Genomic DNA, 20,109 nt, shown 5'->3' on the forward strand with positions numbered 1-20,109 from the left:
GGTGGACATTCAGACAAACTGTCCAGTAGTCCAGCACAGCTGCTGCAGCATGGTTTGTAAAGTCATTTGAAGCTATTTGCATCAGTTATTTGCCCTCAGCAATGTTAAGGAAGCGCCTTCTCCAAGTACTACATACCATGATTGATCCAACCACAGGACCCTTGATCACCCACCACAAGGCAGTGTTGTCATTCATGTCCCAGCAGCTGCAGTCATTAATGAAGGAATGGGGTTGGGAGAGAGAAGGAAAGAGAAAGATAAAAATGTAACAAGGAAGTTAATAAACTTAAAACCACTTTTAAGGGGTCAGAGAGTGGAAGATTTGTCTTGTAGCTAAATTATTTTCTTTGGGTTCCAAGGTACTAGTTCTTCACTCTGTCCCTGTTGTAGCTTTCTTTTACAGCCTTTATCCAACTTATCTGAAAGTAGAAGTATTTTTGTGGCAATTTCAATGGTACTTCTTACTAAACAGTTTAGCCATTTTGGAAAATGCCTTCATGTGTGTTTATCTGTGTACAGACAGTACAACTGTAAAATTGTCCCTTTAAGCTAACATCTCAGTAGAAGGGAAAAAAAGACAGGGATACCTTGAAGGGTAAGAGATGGTTATTCCAAAGTTTGATGTCTCAGTTACTTTTCCAGGGTAAACAGATATGAATGCCAGTTCCTGACCCTGACATGAGGATTGTTACACATATCTAGTACACGAGCTTGTACCAGAGACTGGTTGTATTCACATATAGGAATGATTTTCCAGTCATTGGGTTGCAAGTCCTACCACGGAGCAAGGATTCATCTAAGAAGGTTCAAGTACTGGACAAGAGTTGGGGTCAGCTCCTTTTTTAAGATGTTGTGAGTGAGTGATTATAAATAAAAAGGCATTTCTACCTCAGCATTTAAAATCTTCCTCCAGATTCACCATAGGATTCTGCTGAGGTTTATTCCATACAGATGCATTTGGACATTCATTTGTAGAGAAAGATAATTACAGGACCCATATATATACTCGTTTTTAACTTTAACATATATTTTTAAAGCTAGAAAAACAATAATAATGAAAAAAAATCTTATTTCCCCTGCCACACCACCCCCGCTACACTATTTCAAGTCATTAAGAAATTGATTGTCAGTTAAAAAATGTCTTTTATTTGTCTCCGCTTTCTTCCCTTCATGCTTCCTCTGGAAAATACAAAATCACAGAAAAATACCTACTTGGTACCTGCAGTTCTGAAAAGGAGGGTTTCCCTCCCACTGGGACAACAGCCAAAAGTCCCAGCAGTGGTTGTCATGGTGCATTTGTCAGATGCCAAGAAACAATTTGAAAGAGCATACAGGAATAAAACACTGCTGATCTTATTAGAGCTTAATGCAACTTCTGTGTCATTTAAATGGTAGTCTGGTAGCGTCTGGGGGAAGAGTGAAAATCTTTACTTAACAAAACTATATACATGTGTAAGTGGGAGGAGACAGAGCTAAAATTCCATCTTCAAAGTGCATGTGAGAGAAATCCCAAGCAGCTGAGTGATGTCTGGTTTAGCAATTTTGGTTGAACTTGTTCATGCAATATTTTACTGGTTTCCCATAAAACCAACAATAAGGGTGTGTGGAGCAGAGCTGGTGAGAAGAGAGAAAATTTAGAGCTGGGATGTCAAATTTGCACAAAACTACATATTTTTGCTTCTGTCTACAAAGCCTAGAAACTTAAAATCCCCTAAAATCTATGTGACTGATGGCTGAGATTTTCAAATATGAAGTAACATTTCTGAGTTACCTCACTTTGGATGCACAACTTAAAATATTTGAATGGGGACAAACGTTCAGAGGGAACTCCTTCTCACCCACAGTCTGAAAATCAGGCTCTTTTCAGTTATCAACAATTGTATACCATAAAACAAAAGCACTAATATCACCAATTATCTTTTTAATTCTTTGTATGCAGTTATAAATTAGATGCCCTCTTCTGAAAATTACTGACTGTTTGCAGAGCTCAGCCTCTCTAAGATGCACATTAAATCTACCCTGAAAGTTGTTAGTGAGTTGGCCAATGCTGGAAGAATCTGGGCAAATTCTAGTATTAATCTATCGGTACAAACAGGCATTGATGTATGGCAATTTGTCTGTGTAGAAATGAGAAATTACAGGGGACGGAATCTACCTGCCCTAGTTCCAGTCTTCTATATTGAAGATATCTACAACCCAGCTAATTATCCTGGACTCTAGTTGGGACAAATAGACCCTTGGAGGTTGTTGGGTATTTTGTTCCTCACTGATGTATTTTAAACGTGTACTCCGGGGTGATACATCATCCCCTACAAATGCCTATTCTTCTTAGACCTATTCCTCTCCTTTTACAGGATGTGTCCCCAGCAAGCTCAGTTGCCAACGTCTACCTTGTAGATGTCAACAATGAATCAGATCAAGCTCACACAAAGGTTTTTTCAAGGACTTTTTTGGTCCAGTTCCTGTGACATCTATAGGATGGATGTGGTGGAAGAAACACCATCTTCTCTTCAGGCGAACATGACCAGAAGGAAAAAAAAGAAACGCACAACAGAACAGCCTGTGATATCGGTCAACAAGCTGTACTACATAAACAGGGTCCCTAATTTCTTTCAAATGCATTGCTACAGTGGAGGTCAGACACACAGGACTCTTTTTCAGGATGGATGAAGGGAAAGGAGCCAGTAGGATGGGGGAGGGATGTGATTTCCATTTGAAAAGGCCATAGTCTGATCTCCGTTACATCTCTGGTGTATGTCTGGAATAACTCCATTTAATTCAGTAGCACAGCTCTGGATAAACAGACAGTTGCATTTATCTCCACAAACCTGTCACTTACAGTGATGTGAATCAGGAGCCGAAGTCAAGGGAGCTCTGCCAGTCTTGTAAGGAGCAAGGAGGAGGAGACTCAGACTCAGAGTCTGTATTTTAGTCCATGCCTTTGCGATTGTGGTTTCCCAGTTCAGTAATTTCTGCAATATTTTCAGGCTCATGCTGGCTTCTCCCCCACCCCCAGAACAATGCTTGCTGATTTTTAAAAAGTAACCACTGAGACGCTCAGCTAGAATCTGTCTAAATGTGTTGCATGCTAAAAAGCTTCTCTAACTAAAAGAAAGGAAAGGAAAGGGTTTTTTTTTTTTTGTTTTTGTTTTTTTTCTTCTTTTTCCTTCTGTGAGACATTCCCCCTACCCGCAAAATGCAAGGACTGTTTGGACTCCTAAGAGAAATTAATGCATTTAAGACCAATGTTGTGATCGTAATAATGACACAACAGGGGTTTCTGGCTTGTTTTGCATGGAAATAAATGATTTAATTTGTCTTAATGTCAAAATAGAACATTGGGTTAAAGCACTGGCATCCCCAGTGGAGGAAGAGCTTTATGTGCTTTCCAAAAAGAGCATGAAAGAACAAGGATGAAGAAAACCTGACAGAACAGTGTCTTGTGCAAATTTTGGATCCAGGTATCTCTAGTGTAAGGCAAAATTAAAACATAAGCCTAAGTCTCTCAGAAATGGGACTTGAGTACATAATGACACCTTTCACTCAGCTCAAGGTTTTCAAAGGACCACTGCTGGATTTTCCGAATTTTTGAATAGAACAGAGCATAACAGGATAGAACAGAATAAAATATTTCAGTTGGAAGGGACCTACAACGATCATCTAGTCCAACTTCAGTCTCCTTCATTCCTAGGATTTTTCATAACATTTCACCAATTTCAAACATAGCTGTCACAAAAAAACACATTCCTAAGTTTGTATTTTCAAGGTGTATATTCATGTCCATTCCTACCAGCTATGTCTGCTGCTCTATCAGACCAGTCAATCTACTGACTACCAAGCTGTGCAGGGTCATCTCTGGGAGCAGCCATTCCTTCTGGTCCTTTAGAAAAGGATACAGGACCTTTGCAGATTTTTTTTCCCCTACTGAAATAGACCATATGGGTGCAATCTACCCTCTTGAATTCTTTCTGAAATTATTCCATTTCCTCATTTTTTTTCACACAGAAGACAAGATGTGGATTTTTGTCTCACCTCTACTCATGTCCCCCACTAGATTTGTGGAAAAAATTCTCCAAGGGGAAGTTAAACTCCTAATTGCCTTTGTAAATCAAAGCTCAGCAACGCTTTGTGCAGATTTCACTCATCGCATCAGAGGTATCTGCAATAATTTCTACAGCTGAGCTCATCACCTTCATCTTCCTTCATAATCAGTCGGAGAGGAGAAGACAATCACAGGTGTGATTCACCTGACAGCTCTTTTAAGATGAGATAAACCGTATCCTGGACTCCACTAATTTAACTGAGCAGGGGATGGAGGGCCACTGGCGGAGCTGCATGTTTACAGGGTAGATGCTTACACCTTCTTTTATGAACTTACCAGAGCGATAGGGACATAAACATTGTACTATGGCTATTTATGCAGCTGAACAGGAAAGCGTTCTAGGTTAAACACCAGACCTAAACTACTTCCATACACAAATCAATGTCAGAAATGGAAGGACAAATCAGTCATGTCCTCTGATAATTATATTTCTGTTTCATCCTTGCCATCATGCTGAATGCATGTGAAATGATTTCCCGTGCGGTGATACCTACCCAGTATCATCAAAGTGAAGTCTTAGCACTGCCCAGACAGTGACACAAATTGTTGGGGTACCTGCAGAAGATAAGACGGCGATATCATTAGCAGTCCAGACACATTTAGTACTCAGCTATCAGCGCTTTTTGCAACCTTTCCACTGAGGTTTTCTTTCCTAATAGCACTTGTGCATGAAAAAATGCAACTCATTAAATTAATTCAGAGCTCTAGAAACACCTAGCTCAGTCAGAGGATGGGTTAGTCTTGGTGGGATTGCAGAAGAAAAACTGTTAACAGGAAAGAATGATGTTGTTTCAGGTCATTATTGCTCAAAGTTGTTGTACTGCATCTTGTTGCATGAACATTAAAACTTAGTCTGCACAAAATAAAAGCAGTGACATCGGCTTCCATGTCTAGAGCTACTGTAATTATGCAATAACTGGAGAGAGGCAGATGTTGAGCTGTAATGGCATTATTGTATTCTTTGTATTCTTATGTGGTTTTGTTGTAAATGATTTGCATATATTTTATTTTCTCTCTTACTGTGAAAATAATTGATTTTGCTTTACTTATTCAACCAAAAGAAATCAGTAAAGGATAGTATTCCATTACTCACAGGAATGTTCCTTTTTTTTCATGAAAAAACCCCCCAAAACAACCCCCTCAAAGAGAATACTGGGAGCAAGAATTTAATTTCTATTTCTTTACTGTTTAAAAATGTGTGTAAAATACAAATTAAATGAAAACAGTAAGAATCCACTGAGAAACCTGGATTTATTTTCCTTTCTGAAAGCACTAAAAGTGCGGTTTTTCAGTGGAAATATGTTTATAAAATAACACAGTCTTGCAAGAAAACTCTGGGTAAGTTGGATCTACATTTTATGGCAAATAAAATCTTTGACTAGGAAACTGCCTACATCTATTCAGGCACCACTGGAAAGATAAAGTGCTAAAAATCAAAAAAACCCAAGGACCTTGATAACCCCAGCTTGCAGCGGTGAACAAGACTGTCATAAGTTGACAGGAACAATTATGTTTCATACATTTTGCAAGGCCGTGTTGATGTCACATTAATTAGTCATTCGACCGAATCCACTTAAGTGAGTCTCTGTCAAATCTCATATTCCTCTTATCAGAAAGAAAAATATCCCTGTTAGACCTAGATGACTGATGAAGCCCTCCTCCTTTAAAAAAGCACACACAGAAATATTTGAAAAGAAAATGACAAAAAAGAAATAAAATGACAGGCTTAGGGGAGAAGAAATCATGCATATTTAATTTAAATTGAAGTCTGCTTTTCTCACATAAGAAAACCTAGAAAACATTGAGATCTTTGTGCGCTTAACAGATGCACAATAATAGAAGTAATCTTTAAATATCAATCATGGGTCTGACGTGCTATCTAGCTTGCGCTGATTTGCACTATATAAATTTTGATGGTATGAACAGAGTTCCAAGTCTGAAACACGGGCAGGAAGGCAGAATTAGACTAAATGTCTCATAAAAATATAGTTCACAAAGCACGTTTCAGATCAGCTTGGAGTTTTGAACCATCTGCTATATGAATATACATATACTCCCATTACTTTTCTTTACATCAAAAGATACATACATCTTCATCACCTTCTTTACAGCTTTTGAGTAACGTTAGAAAACAGATAGGCCTCAAAGGCTGAGAAGAGAGCTCTTCTTGCTGGCTGTATTTCTGCCCTGAGTAAGGAGCAGGCGTTAGGAGAGATCTCAGGAAGACAGCAGTCTAGCTGGAGAACTTACCAGCATATTGCATATCCAAGAGAAAAAAATTGTCTGGATAGACACAGCCATATGCAGTTCTCATTAATCAGATGAGGACACTGATGTGCTCAGCACATTTTAAGAAACAGATACAACATCCAGATGCTGCAAAATGCTGAGCTCTTGCTTACTGCTGCTTCAATGCAACTCTTTCCCTGTCAGCTCTGAGCTGAGGGGCTGCTTTTGCCCTACACGACTTGCATCTAGAAGTGCTCCTATTCTTGCAAAGTGCCAACTGCTCCTACCAGGTCAGGGGAACTGCTATTCAAGTTGAAATATGAAGGAGCTGAAAAAATATTGTATTTAAAAAACAAAAGAAAACCAAAACCATCCACATTGAGAGATTCTCTTAGTGTTATTAGTGGACCTTATTGATACTGCTTTGAATATGAAGTGATATCTATAAACTGAACAGCTAGGTATTATTTATGGTGTTCAACTCGAGACCAAATATTTTGAGGTTGCATTACAGAATGAATCCATCTGGGTAGCTCTTTCATCACAGAGACTGATTTAAAAAAAAAAAAAACAGTTAATATGCAGTGTTGGAATATTCTCACATTCAGACAAACCTAAAGACACGAAATTTGTGCAAACTTAATTAAAGGAACCCAACCTCTGATTTATGTTCAGATTGCAAAGATTTACACATTGTTTTCTTTTATAATTGTCACACTTTCATGTACATAACCCCCAAGTTATCTTTTAAAAGAGCCTTATATCTCAGCTATAATGTGATTATACATCTGTGGATAGTACAAGGGGAACTTTGAATATCCTTTTCCAATAGTGTCTCTTCCAATAGTCTTTTCCAATAGCCATCCTTTTCCAACAGCCTTTATATGCCACAGGTTATTTTTGATCACTTGTTCTCTTCTTTCTTCTCTATACCTTTGCTCCTATTGTAGGGAGTCTTTGCCAGGAGATGAGAATTTTTGTGTATATACAGCTGCTTCAAGAGGGTAAAACCAAAACCAGCTGTGGATTACTTGAAGGTCTAGGTTACATGAGGATAGTATTTTTTTAAAGGAGAATAATTTAAGGCATGTGGTTTGTATGTAGACTTTACATATAAATATACAGGATTATTTCCAGATTATTTTAGAAGTATGTTTGTTTAAGTATAAAAATCGAGTTTAATCTTCTTAGGCTACATTTAAAATTTCTGTATTCTTCCGCATTCACCATCTGACTTGTGCACAAAAACGTCAGCAAAGAAGTGTTTGAATCAACATGTTGCAGGAATCAATTTATCTTCAGAAGGCCAGAATGAAAAATAATTGTACTGGTTATCATCATACAACTGGCCTTTCTGAAACAAATCTTGTTTCTTCCCATTGCAAGTTACCATTTCCCATCCAGGCAGGATGAGCATATGTGGATACCCTTTGGATACATTTTCAATTTAGCTATTATCTGGAAGAAAAGTGCAAATGAACTCTTAGAAAATGGTCTAGACTTAGCATTGCAGATTTGATTAAGCTGAAGAGCTTGGCATTAAGATCATATCTCGTAGAAGACAATTCTCAGTTACGGACTACATCTCTGCAAGAGATGCGGTGTCCTCCAGATTTCAGTTCAACTCTATTCAGACAAAAAACCACAACAGAGTTCGGTCTGCAGTGGTACTTCTATACAAAGACTTAAACTATATTCTGAAACTGTATGTGGAAATATTAGACTGTTCGTGGATTCGTGTTGCACACTGAGACACATTTTAGGCAAGAAATGTCACGTACCCCAGCCAATAATAGTGTACCAGTAGAAGTATCTCCTCTCTGGGAAAAAGGTTTCTACCAATAACGTGAAAAGGTACAATCCCTCAATGAAAAGCCAGAAGTAGTTGGACATGACACAGTAGTGAAAAAACACCATCACTGCTTTGCATTCCACCTGCAGAAAATCAAGAAAAACAAAATTATTTCCATGTTGTTTCGGCCTAAGAGAGAGAGAAAATGCTTTCAACTTCTCCAAATCTCTTAGTGGAAAGGAACACAGCTGGGACTGGTATTACACAATTTTAATAGTAAAGTTTTAAAAGCATGAAAGGAATGTGAGGTGCCACTTAGAGAGCGAAGCTTGAAAGGGCAAGTAGCCAATTTTACCAGTGGGAGGTGGTCGACAAGCGTCTGCAGACAGCTTGAAAACGTCTTGAATTAGTGGGAGTTCACATCGTCAATGGACGCTAATTGCTAGATTTAAGCCCCCTTCCATGGATTAAGTGCAGGCAAGAAAAGAATCCATTTATGTATTGAGAAACCTAAGGAAGGATGTGAAATGGCAGGATGATTGAGGAAAGCCCTGAGAGTGGGATCAGAAAGGATGCACCCTCCTGTGTGCAGTTGAGAACTGTACTTCCTTGCCATTTGCGGGTGGTGTCACTCAGGAACAGAAAATGAAATTAAGCGTAAGTGTAAAGAAAGAATGATTTACTGCAAAAAATGATAGAATGTTTCATTCATTTACTGAGGTGAAAAGCAATGAACAAAAGAAAAAATTAAAAAAAGGAGGAACTGGAGTTGCTTAGTCTGGAGAAGAGGAGGGTGAGGGGAGACCCTATTGCTCTCTACAGCTACCTGAAAGGAGGTTGTAGCAAGGGTGGGTGTCTGACTCTTTTCCAGGTAACAAGTGACAGGGTGAAAGGAAACGGCCTCAAGTTGTGCCAGGGGAGGTTTAGATTAGAAATTAGGAAAACTTTCTTCACCGAAACGGTTGTCAGGCGTTGGAACGGACTGCCCAGGGAAGCGGTTAAGTCCCCATCCCTGGAGGTAGTTAAAAGACGTGTAGACGTGGTGCTTAGGGACACGGTTTAGTGGTGGACTCGGCACTGTTAGGTTAATGGTTGGACTCGATGATCTTAAAGATCTTTTCCTACCTAAATGATTCTATGATTCTATGATGAAAGCCTTAGGTGGAAACTGAGCTCTACACTGACTCTGTGAGAGTAGGACACACTTGTATTTCCAGTGTTGCATCCCAGTGAGACATCATTAGTCCTACAAAAGTAGGACTTTTCAAAAAATCCGAGCAGAATCACTGTATAAACTGGAAGCTTCTGCATGGGTCAGTGGGAGGCTAACAATTTTGACTGGTTCCCACTTGCACTCCATCCTCTGGGACAAATCTACAACCAGTATGTTTAAACCATCAGATCTTGAGTTTCTTCATGGAAACTCTACCAGCGCTAAAGATCTGGTCATTAGATGGCTGATTTTAACGTTTTGTGCTTCAAGTGTTTCAAAATAAAGAGGCAGATGCCACTATTAGAAGAGTGGTGTAAACAAACTACAGATCTAACATGGTTTCAGCTTTATCATGGAGAAGAATTAAAAGCAAAAACTAGTTTCAATGATAAAGAAAATGCTGACTAAGAAACTACACAGCTGCACTTTCCTTGTGGAAGTGACTCATAGCGAATTTAGCTCATAACTGGATGGATAAAGGAGATCTCAGTTTGGGAACTCACTGTAATTCCATCATAATTACACCTGGTGAGCTGATTTCTCAAATCAAAGACTAGCCTTAAATGTGAAAGGAATTGTGATTTACATGTAATATATAGCTAAGTGCATCTGTGAAAGAGAGTGCCTTCCATGAAACCACACACTTCAGAGACAAACACGTGGGTAATAGTAATGATTTTTTGAAAGTGTGACCATCAGGGATATTTTCTATGCCTGAATGGTCACCCTCTTTACACATGACTCTGCCTGTCATCCAGAACAAATAAGGCTCTGGAGAAAAACCAGACCTTCAGATGAAGGAAATTGCTTGTGTCTGCTCTCATGCCACTTATCAGTATGCAGATCTGTGAAATGGAGAAGCAAACTGAGTAGAGTCAGAAAGTGAAACTTGTGGGTTTGTCCTAAAGGACGGACCGCTGGCCACTGATGACATTGTGTGACAATACCATCCACAGTTTTGTTCTGAACCTGGAGGGAAGTTTACCACCAATTACCTTCTCTCCCAATAGCTTCTCAGCCTATGATACCCAACAGACTGCTGCCTGCCTTACTATTTTTTGTAATCTCATGCTTAAAAAAATAAAGAAAAAGGCTTTGGCTTTGGTTTTACTTACCGTTGAGATAAAACAGTGGTTGCCATCCTGTTCAGCATAAAGAACCCCATCTTTAATGAATACAGATATTGCACGTAGGATGAATGAAACAAAGAGATTCATGTGGATAAAATTTCGAGTGCAGTGAAGCTTCCTAGAGAGGAAAGAGCAAGGGAGAGGAAAAGAAGAAAAAGGAAAAAAAAAGACTTTTCTTTCATGGAAATAGCACACTAGGCCTATCTGCACACATGGCCAGAGCTCCTGGTGCCTTGGTGATAAGAATAGCAACATCTGAAAGTCAAGAGTGTGGATAATACTGACCCTAAACCTGAGCAAGAGGAGGATTTGGGGATTTTCCTCTAAAAGCATGCAGGGTAGCGTAAAATAGACCCAGTCCAATGCAGCTACTGCAGTTGCATAAAATAGACCCACAGCTTCTGCAGTTGCATCTACAGTCTACCAAAATGTGACTACTGGAGTGTGTCCAAGCTGGGGGAACAACTCCATTAAAGGGTTGTCTCCCTTTTATTCTACATCTGGTCAGAGAAAAGCTTAGACATTGTTTTGGGCCGATGAGGTCCAGCCTTTTTCCTCCAGTGACTGAACAGCTCACTGCTCATGTCCTGACTCACCTGAAACGACACAGGATAACCATGGCGGTGGTGAGGGAAACAAGAGAAGTGCTGTATCCCACCGTGTACAGAGCCTTCACAGACAGATAGTAATAATCCTTGGGAGAAAAACAACACACGGTTAAATGGTTCATCTGCAGTCACATCTTCTTTACCCTGTCAACGTGCAGGGACAACCATAGGCAGGATTTGTTTCTTGAACAGCCTGGTTGTTTTCTCCTCTTGGTTCCCCTGAGATCTCACTGTATATTAGAGCAATGCTCTATGTCTGGTGTACCCTTGGGTCTGAATACTGTGAAGCTTATTTGTCAGTGAGCTAGCAAAGGCTGTCTATATTTCTTTGACCACTATGCATATATCTGTAGACAACAAGTCATTGGCTAAGGTATTCTTTAGTCAATAGGGGAAGAATTGGGGGTTAACCCATGCTTCTCGAAGTTACAAGCCTTATCAACAGTAAACATTCATATTCTGGAAATATTCAGTACTGGGCTAGGAAGGATTTAAATCTTGCTTCTCACATTTTTATGCTCATAAATATCTGATTGTTTCATTCTAATCACCATCAAATCAGAACATGACCAGAGGCTGGACAAAAAGCAGCCTGCTGCTCCCCCCCTCCCTTTGTTTTTAATTATAAGATTAATTCCCACCTGGTTATCGGACTCTGTTTCATTTTCATCAAAGCCGCAGGCATCATAATAATGAGGAAAAGGTTCAGACCAGCCATCTTCAGTGCAATTTCTGCTGATGTCCCCTATGTCAAGTACAGTTGAGAATGTGACATTGCTGAAGCAAACCCCAGGACATACCCTTCCTCCCCTTGGTACATGACCAAAGAAAACCTCATAGTACCACTGGGGCTACTATTTATCTGGCTCTCCATAGAAGACTTTAATGGCATCTTGAAAGTTTAATGACATCTTTAATGACCCAATTCTACAGTAGGCATCTATGGATGTCTACTACTACAGCTGGTAACCAGAGAGCAAAAAAGATTTAACCAGTATAGTCCGTGCCTCCAGGCCACGGAAGATCTCATTCCCAAGTGGGTGCCTAAACCAGGAGTCAGCTAAATATCCGTTTCTCTCCATTGACTCTGAAAGGCATCTAGGGAACACAGCTTTGATGTAGACATCCACGCTTCAGAGGGCTAAAGGTTAAGTCCAGGGCTTAAATATAGGTAAGCAGTTTGTGGTATTTAAGATGATGTATCTCTGAGGCATCTGCATGGCACTGGCAAGAAAACACAAGGCTAACATGATTTTTTGAACCAGCTGTTGGAAGCCAGGCAGAATAATGTAGGATATGTAAAATAACCATTATATGTCTATGGTGAGGCAGCTGGATAGTTCTCCTACAGTCAGATAACGTGTATCCCACTCTTTTATCTTCAAGGCTCTAGATTTCCTAGTCTCTGATCTGAGAATGACTTTGTGAGAAGGGTCTGTAGGAAAACAAAGGAAAGATGGAGTGGGAATCTCTTCCCTGTCCCTGTCTTCATAGCAATATGTTCAACATGTCCAGATACCCAGTGTGGCTCCAGTCGACAATTTCAAACCTGTTTCAGAGCTTCGCACATTCCTCTGCCTATTATTTGTTCCAATCCCAGTCTATAACCTTACTGTAAAGCAAGTGTTTGCAAGAAGACTCAAAACTGGCTCAGAGAAAACCTCTTTCTCTTTTTCTCTCTTTTTACTCTAATTGCTTGTTTAATCTCATATATAAGGACTAGCTCCTAAATGGCTTTCATTGACACAATCAAAGGGCTTAAAACTTTTTTTGGAAACAAGAGCTGGGGGTAGAAGAGGAAAGTGTGTCTTGACACTCACTTTGTTACGGAGGCTGCCTAAGGTGGGATGGCCCCTGTGGTGCCCTTTTTAAGCACCATTACTCTTGCCAGAGCTCAGTGACCTGCTTGAAAAATCAAAGCTGGGCTGCTGGCTGCACTTATTCCTCTTCGGCACAATACAACAGTTTCCATTTATCGAACTATTACAGTTTTTGGAGTTTGAGCTGTACCTTGACCAAAATTGATGGAAATTTCCAAGTGATTCTTTTTTTTTTTTTATTAAGGCTGTGCTTCTTCGCATTCTTAGAGCAGTTTATCCAAGCAGCTCATAACACCAGCAGTGACCTTGTTTTTAGAGAATCTGTTTGCCATCCATGCGGCAGAATGTATCTATTTAATCACAGCATTCATTTAAGAACATTGCATTACTTCGAAAATTTTGGTAAATTACTCTTGCACATTCATCCCTAGTTTTCTGTGGAAAATAACCACTGAATCATGGTGTTGACTTTCCTTAACACCATTTAGTAATTAATGTTAAGCAGGTAGATATAATTTATAACAACATACTTGCTAGAGTGCAAGGCTCAATAGTGGAGGAATACATTTTCATAATACTGCTAAAAGTAATGCACCAGAAAATGTGTCACCATAATTAGAACTGATTAGAAAATAATACCTAAATGTCAGGAGAAAAAGCTTGGAGCTTCCTCTTTAACAGAGTTAAAATAAAAAGAGAAACATTCCATGGTTCTGTTTCTTACCTAGGGGAGACTGGGCTGTGCTTTCCAGCAGGTCATAATCACCTATGAAAGTGGAAATTTGGTATGAAATTATTTTGATTGTGTTTCCTATTAGGATCCAAACTGGTCTCTGTGGAAATCAGTGAATAGAATCCAATTGATTTTTATTTGTTTGGATCAGGCCCAAGGGCAATAAATACTTGATTCTATCTTTTCAGGAAGTAAACTTAGTTTTACTTGTGAGTTTAAATCAAAGCTGAACCTATAAAATTAAAAAATAGCTACTGCAAGCAGTGAGTACATAGCTAAAAACACATACAATCAAATTAGGACCAATTTGATTGTAAAAATATAAAAGTCAGTTATTATACCTTTAGAAATTTACATTTATAATCCATAGATATTTAAATATGGTCAGTTTTCACAGAATACATGAAAAATTATTTCCATCCATCAATGACAAAAAGCAATAAGTAATTGGTTTTAAGTGAGACAGTTCATTTTTGTGGTTTTAGGTTAGACCACATTGATTTCTAGAAAGTTATCAGGTTTGTACTTTCACTTTTTATCCCAGTGTTACAACGAACTACATGTATTCATTATTACAATGGTTGATACTCAAACAACTTTTCAATAATCTGATATTATCATGTGCTTTACATACAGTTTTTGAGAACAGAGGTAGGAGGTAGTGAACACAACTGGTTCTTACCTGCATGGGTTTGCCCCAAGTTATCTACTTCCCAACCTGAAATTAAAAGAATAAAAATAATCAATTTGATCTTGATAATAGCTTGCTTCCCATAAGAGGAGTGGATGTAGCAGTGCCCAGAGAAGAACTGCAAGAAAATTTTGTTTAAATCTTTTTTTTCAAGATCAGTACTATATATTTATGGGTGGAAAGTGCTTTTCAGAAGATGCTTGATTGCATTGTATTGTTAAATCTCTGGTTATCATGGAGTTTCATCAAACCCTAGGAAGGATATGAAAAAGAGATGAGGGAGATTTTTCGTCAGTTGTTGTTTTTCTTTTTTTCTTTTTTTTAGAGGGGGCATGATTCTGAAGTAAAAAAGACCCACACATTTCCAAATGCCCACACATTTCCTGTGCTGAAATCCATGCTGATTTGTATACTAAAAATACAAATTGTTACAGTGGGAAATGATAAAAGTTTCGATTTGCCTTAAAATTTTTCCTTTTCCTTTCTTTTGTCCTTCCAAAATAAAATGTTGGGATTATCTCAAACTAATCTCCCACTCACCCTACTAAATACTTAACCCAAATCGCGCTGAAGTCAGGCTTTCCCAAATCCTGAGTGGATTTTGGCTCAAGCTGGGTGTTGGGGGATGCATAAAGAGGAGCTGCCTTAAGCCGCCGAGCGGTGCTGCTGCATCGTGCACAGAGAGACACAGGGGAGCTGGCAAAGCTGTCTGCAAATAGCTCTGCCAGTGGCCCACCCACCAGTGAAAAAATGTTTCCACTGTTCCCTTGACCGCTACGGCAGGTTAAATGTTTAGATTAGCTGAGTTCTGTATCCCCTGGAGTAACCACAGGGCTTCAGGTTGTTCTTCTTTAACCCTGAACATACGGTCAACTCTTAACTAGGGATTGGAAAAGCCATTCACCAATTTGTATGAGAGGGTTTTTATTAAAAGTGAACTCCAAACAAAGACTGATTTTGATTCTGTGGGAAAGAAGAAAGCATCTAAGAAAACAAAATAGTAAAGGGAGTCTTTCCAGCACAGCAAGAAATGCATTTTACATTTCATAATTTTTCAAATTCCACACCACATAATAATTTTAAATTCATTGATCTCTCCTCTAAAATAAATCAGATGTGCCTTTTGTTCATCTAAGATAGAAAACAGAGGCTTTAGTGTGAAGATGATGGTCGGAATCTAAAAAACTAAGCTGAAATATCAGGTAGGCTGTACTGTGCCTTTGAAAGGATGTATTCAACACCAAACCTACACATTCAAACCACCAGTTACTCTGAAGGGTTAATCCTGAAAGCCACAATAAGAACACCCTTGGTCTCCTGGTTTCCCTGCCCAATTCCAGCTGCTTTCAGGATTTCATATATAAGAATTCTTGGATGTTTGCAAATATTGTCTAGGTGTACTAATTGTGAAGAGAATTCACCAATGCTCTGAGCAAGTATTTTCCAGCAAAGATCATTCAACCTGCTGCATCTGACTAAATTACCAGATACTGCAGAAGTGGCTGTGGTCCAGATTCTTGGCAGAATAACAGGGATGCCTCTGCAGAACATTTTGGACAGATCTGTTTCCCTCCTGAGTCTACCGAAACCCAGGTTTATGAACAGCGATATAGGTCAGATATAGATGACTATGTGGCTAAAAATCGGAATTCAGTATACCAACTTTAGGATATCCTGTGGGAATTTTTACCTGTGGTTTTATTAGCCAGAGGATCAAAGAGCAAGCCGCTGTTTCCTGACCACTGTCTTTCATAGTGTCTTTCATAGCCTCCTGCCAAATCAGTAGCTCATAATGGAGTTGGTTCCATACATGGTGTCACCTCACTCAATAGCCTCTGTCTGGCTAGGCACTTGCTTACAGTGACCCACAGAAGCAGGGTGAGAAGAAGCTGCAAAAAACCCCTCCAAAAAACTCCTTGACTCACAAAAGAAAAGTTTTTGTTTATTCATTGTATAGAGTGGCTTAAATCCTGAAATGTGATATATAAACTTTCCAGAATTCTTGTTGAAGAAAGACTGGGCCAATATTAAGTAGATTTAAGCCTGCTGTTCCCGGCATCCTGGCATGTTACACTGATTGATCAGAAAAATACCTTTTTTGAAACTCACATGTTTTAAATTTAGCTATGTTTCCATAATATATAAAGGAAGAAACTAAAATTACCATTATTTCACTCTAAATATGGGTGGTAGTTGGTCACATTGATGTCAAAATATTAGATTTTAGTTCATTTTGAATTTCGTGACATCAGTAATAACAGTTAAAATATTCTATTAATGTAGGTTTGTAAAATGAAGAGGATTTTTATATTAATAATTTTTTTTATTACCCAAACTCTTATTGCATTTTACTTGTGTTTGGACATTATGAAGGGCTTCACATTTTCAACAGTGTTAACTTTCTGATTGTTGTAGGAGCAAACTTGCTTTTTATAAACATATTTTTCTACATCTGAGTCCTTGCTGATGTACCGAAGAAAGTTCCAGTACAACCTTTTACTCTACAGGCTTTTAGGCTTGATCCATCAACATAATTTTCACTAATAAGTTAAGCTACTGGAAAGTCAATTATATTTACACTGAACTTTATGCCCTGAATTACAACTGAAAGTCAAAGTTTGTTTAATGAGTATTGGGATAACATACACACATATACAATTATATTTGAGTGTGTATGCATATATATATATTTTATATATATATAAAAAACCACACAATGAGGGAACACACAGCTACCATCTGACTTTAAATTCCTGCATGCTGCCTCTGCCCTTCTCTCTGACATCATATGTTTATGCATCCTGCACCAGAATCTGGATGTTTACATGAGAGATGACTGTGCCAATGGCTATGTTTACTCACATGCATGAGAGCGCGATGGAGTTCATTTGGATTATTTCTGTCTTTAACATTTAATCTGTCCACATATATAGGGACAATGCCTGAAGTTGCGTTTGAGCTGGGATTGTAGGAAGACCAGACATAGGGCAGTCCCTCTCATTTTTCAGACTATTACCCTGAAACCATATTTTTGTGGGTTTTTTTCACTTGAGTGCCTTTCTGACCTCAGCAAATTTTCTCTGGTGTCAGTGATGTAATGGGCAAAATTGTAGGGCACCTCGCTGCATGGGCTTTCACACGAGTCCTCTTGTTGCCTTACGCTTAGGACATAAACAATGGTGCATTAGACTTCACTGATGAAGCAGAGAAAGCCCATCAAGATGATTATACAACTGGCTAGATGAAATACATTCCACTCCCAGAAATGAAGAATAAAAAAAATATGCTTTTCATCTGCATTTTGACTGGAAACACATTTTTCAGGGGTTTAATTCAAGGATTACATTCATGACTTACATGAATGACACCTGTGCTCCACACTGTTAAATAACAGCACAGCCCAAACTACGGAAAGATGGAGTGAACTGTGACTATTAAACAGTGTCTTAGAACACCATTTATTAAATCAATAATTGCTCACATTAGTCAATAAACTCCTGAGGAAGCTAATGTTATTCTTGACAAAGGATGGTTTATCCAGTATATTGACAGTGTTATTCACTATTTGACCAGACGGAATAGGTAAGTGTCACTTTTTGGGAAGTAAAGCAAATCTTCCATTAGTGCTTTAACTGGCATTGTTAATTAGAAGTTGTTTGCAGTACTACTTAGAGACCCTAGAGAAGATCCTTTGGAATGCTGAATTGTCAGTTCCACAGACCAAACAGAGAAATCAAACACAGAAAATATTACTTATTTCTATATTCTACATGAAGAGGTGAAAGGGGCGGGGGGGGGGGGGGGGGGAGAAAGTCAAAGGACTTGCCAATGGCTTCCCATAGAGTTAGTGGCAGAGACCCAGATCTTTCATGTGCTTTTCTTGCACATTTATCAGACTTTCTTCCTTGGTTTTCATTTGCTGAGTCCCAGAAAACATAACTACCTCCTCACTACCCTCCAACAGATGAGAAAATTGATGCAAGCAACTGTTGCTTCTGATTTAAAGGGAGCAGGACTGGCAAAGCTAAAGCCAAGAAACAGCCTGTGTACGATGAGCCTTGGAGCTCAGTGCAGCCTTTTCGATTGTCTCCTTCATGCCAAATTTGTGCTGGCTGCTTTCGGTGTCAGCTGGCATGGCAACTGCTTGATCTCCCATAGATTTGTTTATCTGAACAAAACTTGCATTTAACCCTTTTGTTCCAGCATTTGTCCCTTATTAGTGGCGGGGGAGGAATGAAAGGCTTCCAGAACTATTCTGTCCTGAAATGGTTTGCTCACACTTTACCCTTATTCCTGTTGTTCCTCTCCCAGTATTATGGGTTGGAGGACTGGTCCACATGGGTAATCCTCCAAAAGGTTGGGTTTCGACAGCATTGAGATGAACATGCAAAGCTCGGGCTGTTTTTACTGCACGTTAATTCGGTCCCTTCAGAAAGTGCAAAGACTGGGGCAGAGAGAGGTTATGGAAAACGTTTCCTACAATCACTTGTTATCGTGCTGTCCGGTTATGTGGATAATGAGCTGGTTAGGCAGGAATTCCATTTTTCCCTGTTTTATACAGCACTGATTAGAAGCTTAACATTTAATTTATAGATACGAAATAAATCAGTGAGCTCTCACGCCCGACTCCCCAGCATCCACCACACTCTGCCTTTTCGCTCCCTTCCCTATTGCTGCATGCTGCTCTTATGCACCATCAATCTGTTCAGCCGGCTGGCAAAGCCGCAGTCGGGATCAGCAGCCTACTTAGCGGCTTTGCTGGGGCTTTCTGCGCTCCCCACACAGATACCGCTTGCACACTCTGCCCGCTGCTTCCAACGGCCGCTGCCCAGCCCTGTACCTGGGCACAAACGATCCCACAGGGTTCCTTTTTTACAGCTCTATTTTGTGGGGGGAAAAAGATCCAGAATCAGTTGCTAGGTCTTTACAATCTCATTAGAAATCTCTGTAGGAAGTGGCAGCCAGGCAAGGTTACAGAGTACATGGCTTTACAGATTCCCACACCTTTCCGTATGCTACGTGCTTCTCTCCACTGTTTCGAGGGGTTTGGTCTCTCCAGCCTCATGCCCCATAGGCAATACTTTAAACTACAGATCGTTAGCTCACTTAGCATTTACTGTATATTGCTGTTTGCCTGGTCAAAGGGATTTGCAAGCGTAGTGTTTGCACAGAGACAGTACAAAATTAAGCGGTATTGTTCATTGTATTCAGAAAACAGGGAAACTGAGGCAGAGGAAAAGTAAGAGTAAAATTAGGAAGCCTGGTTCATATTTGGATGTTTGAATAAGAACTGGTGCCTAAAGGACAGCTGAGGAACTGATCCTGTGGGGCAAATTCCTCCCATCCAATTCACCCGCCCGAAGATAAGTTCAGCTGGTTTTTAAGCCTCCTCCCATAAAGGGCAAAGAGACTGGCACTTCCAGAGGGTGATGCATTTTAGACAGCTACCATAGGGTGAGATGAACTAGCTTCTGCAACTTCTTTGTTACCCAGTGGTTTGTGCAAAACATTGCAGTAAAGGCACTGATGGAACTGATATACAAGTCCTTTCTTCCTATATCCCATACTAATTTCAGGGCACGTGGTTTCATGACATAGAGATAAGAAGACCGAGTGAATCACGCCTTGAGATCACAGGAGAATACCAGTGAGGTCCTATATGGAGAACATAAAAGCCATAGTACATAGGGCTGGCTGAGCAGGACTGATGTCCAGATATGGTCAATAACATGTAAGGGAAATTATGACTTTCTTCTCTTCTTCCTCTTTCCTATCAAAGGCTATGAAACTA

At 39.5% G+C, this 20,109-nt stretch overlaps 1 protein-coding gene across 1 annotated transcript in view; it reads right to left on the reverse strand.

Moving 5' to 3' along the window:
- Positions 1–20,109, reverse strand: part of ADCYAP1R1 (ADCYAP receptor type I) — a 184,760-nt gene that overhangs the window by 26,387 nt on the left and 138,264 nt on the right. The window contains exons 5-12 of the mRNA XM_059818773.1: positions 14,310–14,345; positions 13,619–13,660; positions 11,716–11,819; positions 11,063–11,160; positions 10,452–10,584; positions 8,113–8,266; positions 4,597–4,657; positions 137–206 (exon numbers count right to left, since the gene is read on the reverse strand). Coding sequence (XP_059674756.1) covers positions 137–206; positions 4,597–4,657; positions 8,113–8,266; positions 10,452–10,584; positions 11,063–11,160; positions 11,716–11,819; positions 13,619–13,660; positions 14,310–14,345 — 698 coding nt within the window. The remainder of the gene's footprint in view (positions 1–136; positions 207–4,596; positions 4,658–8,112; positions 8,267–10,451; positions 10,585–11,062; positions 11,161–11,715; positions 11,820–13,618; positions 13,661–14,309; positions 14,346–20,109) is intronic.

The sequence above is a fragment of the Gavia stellata genome, chromosome 6 (assembly GCF_030936135.1).
Source record: "Gavia stellata isolate bGavSte3 chromosome 6, bGavSte3.hap2, whole genome shotgun sequence".
Classification (NCBI taxonomy): Eukaryota; Metazoa; Chordata; class Aves; order Gaviiformes; family Gaviidae; genus Gavia; species Gavia stellata.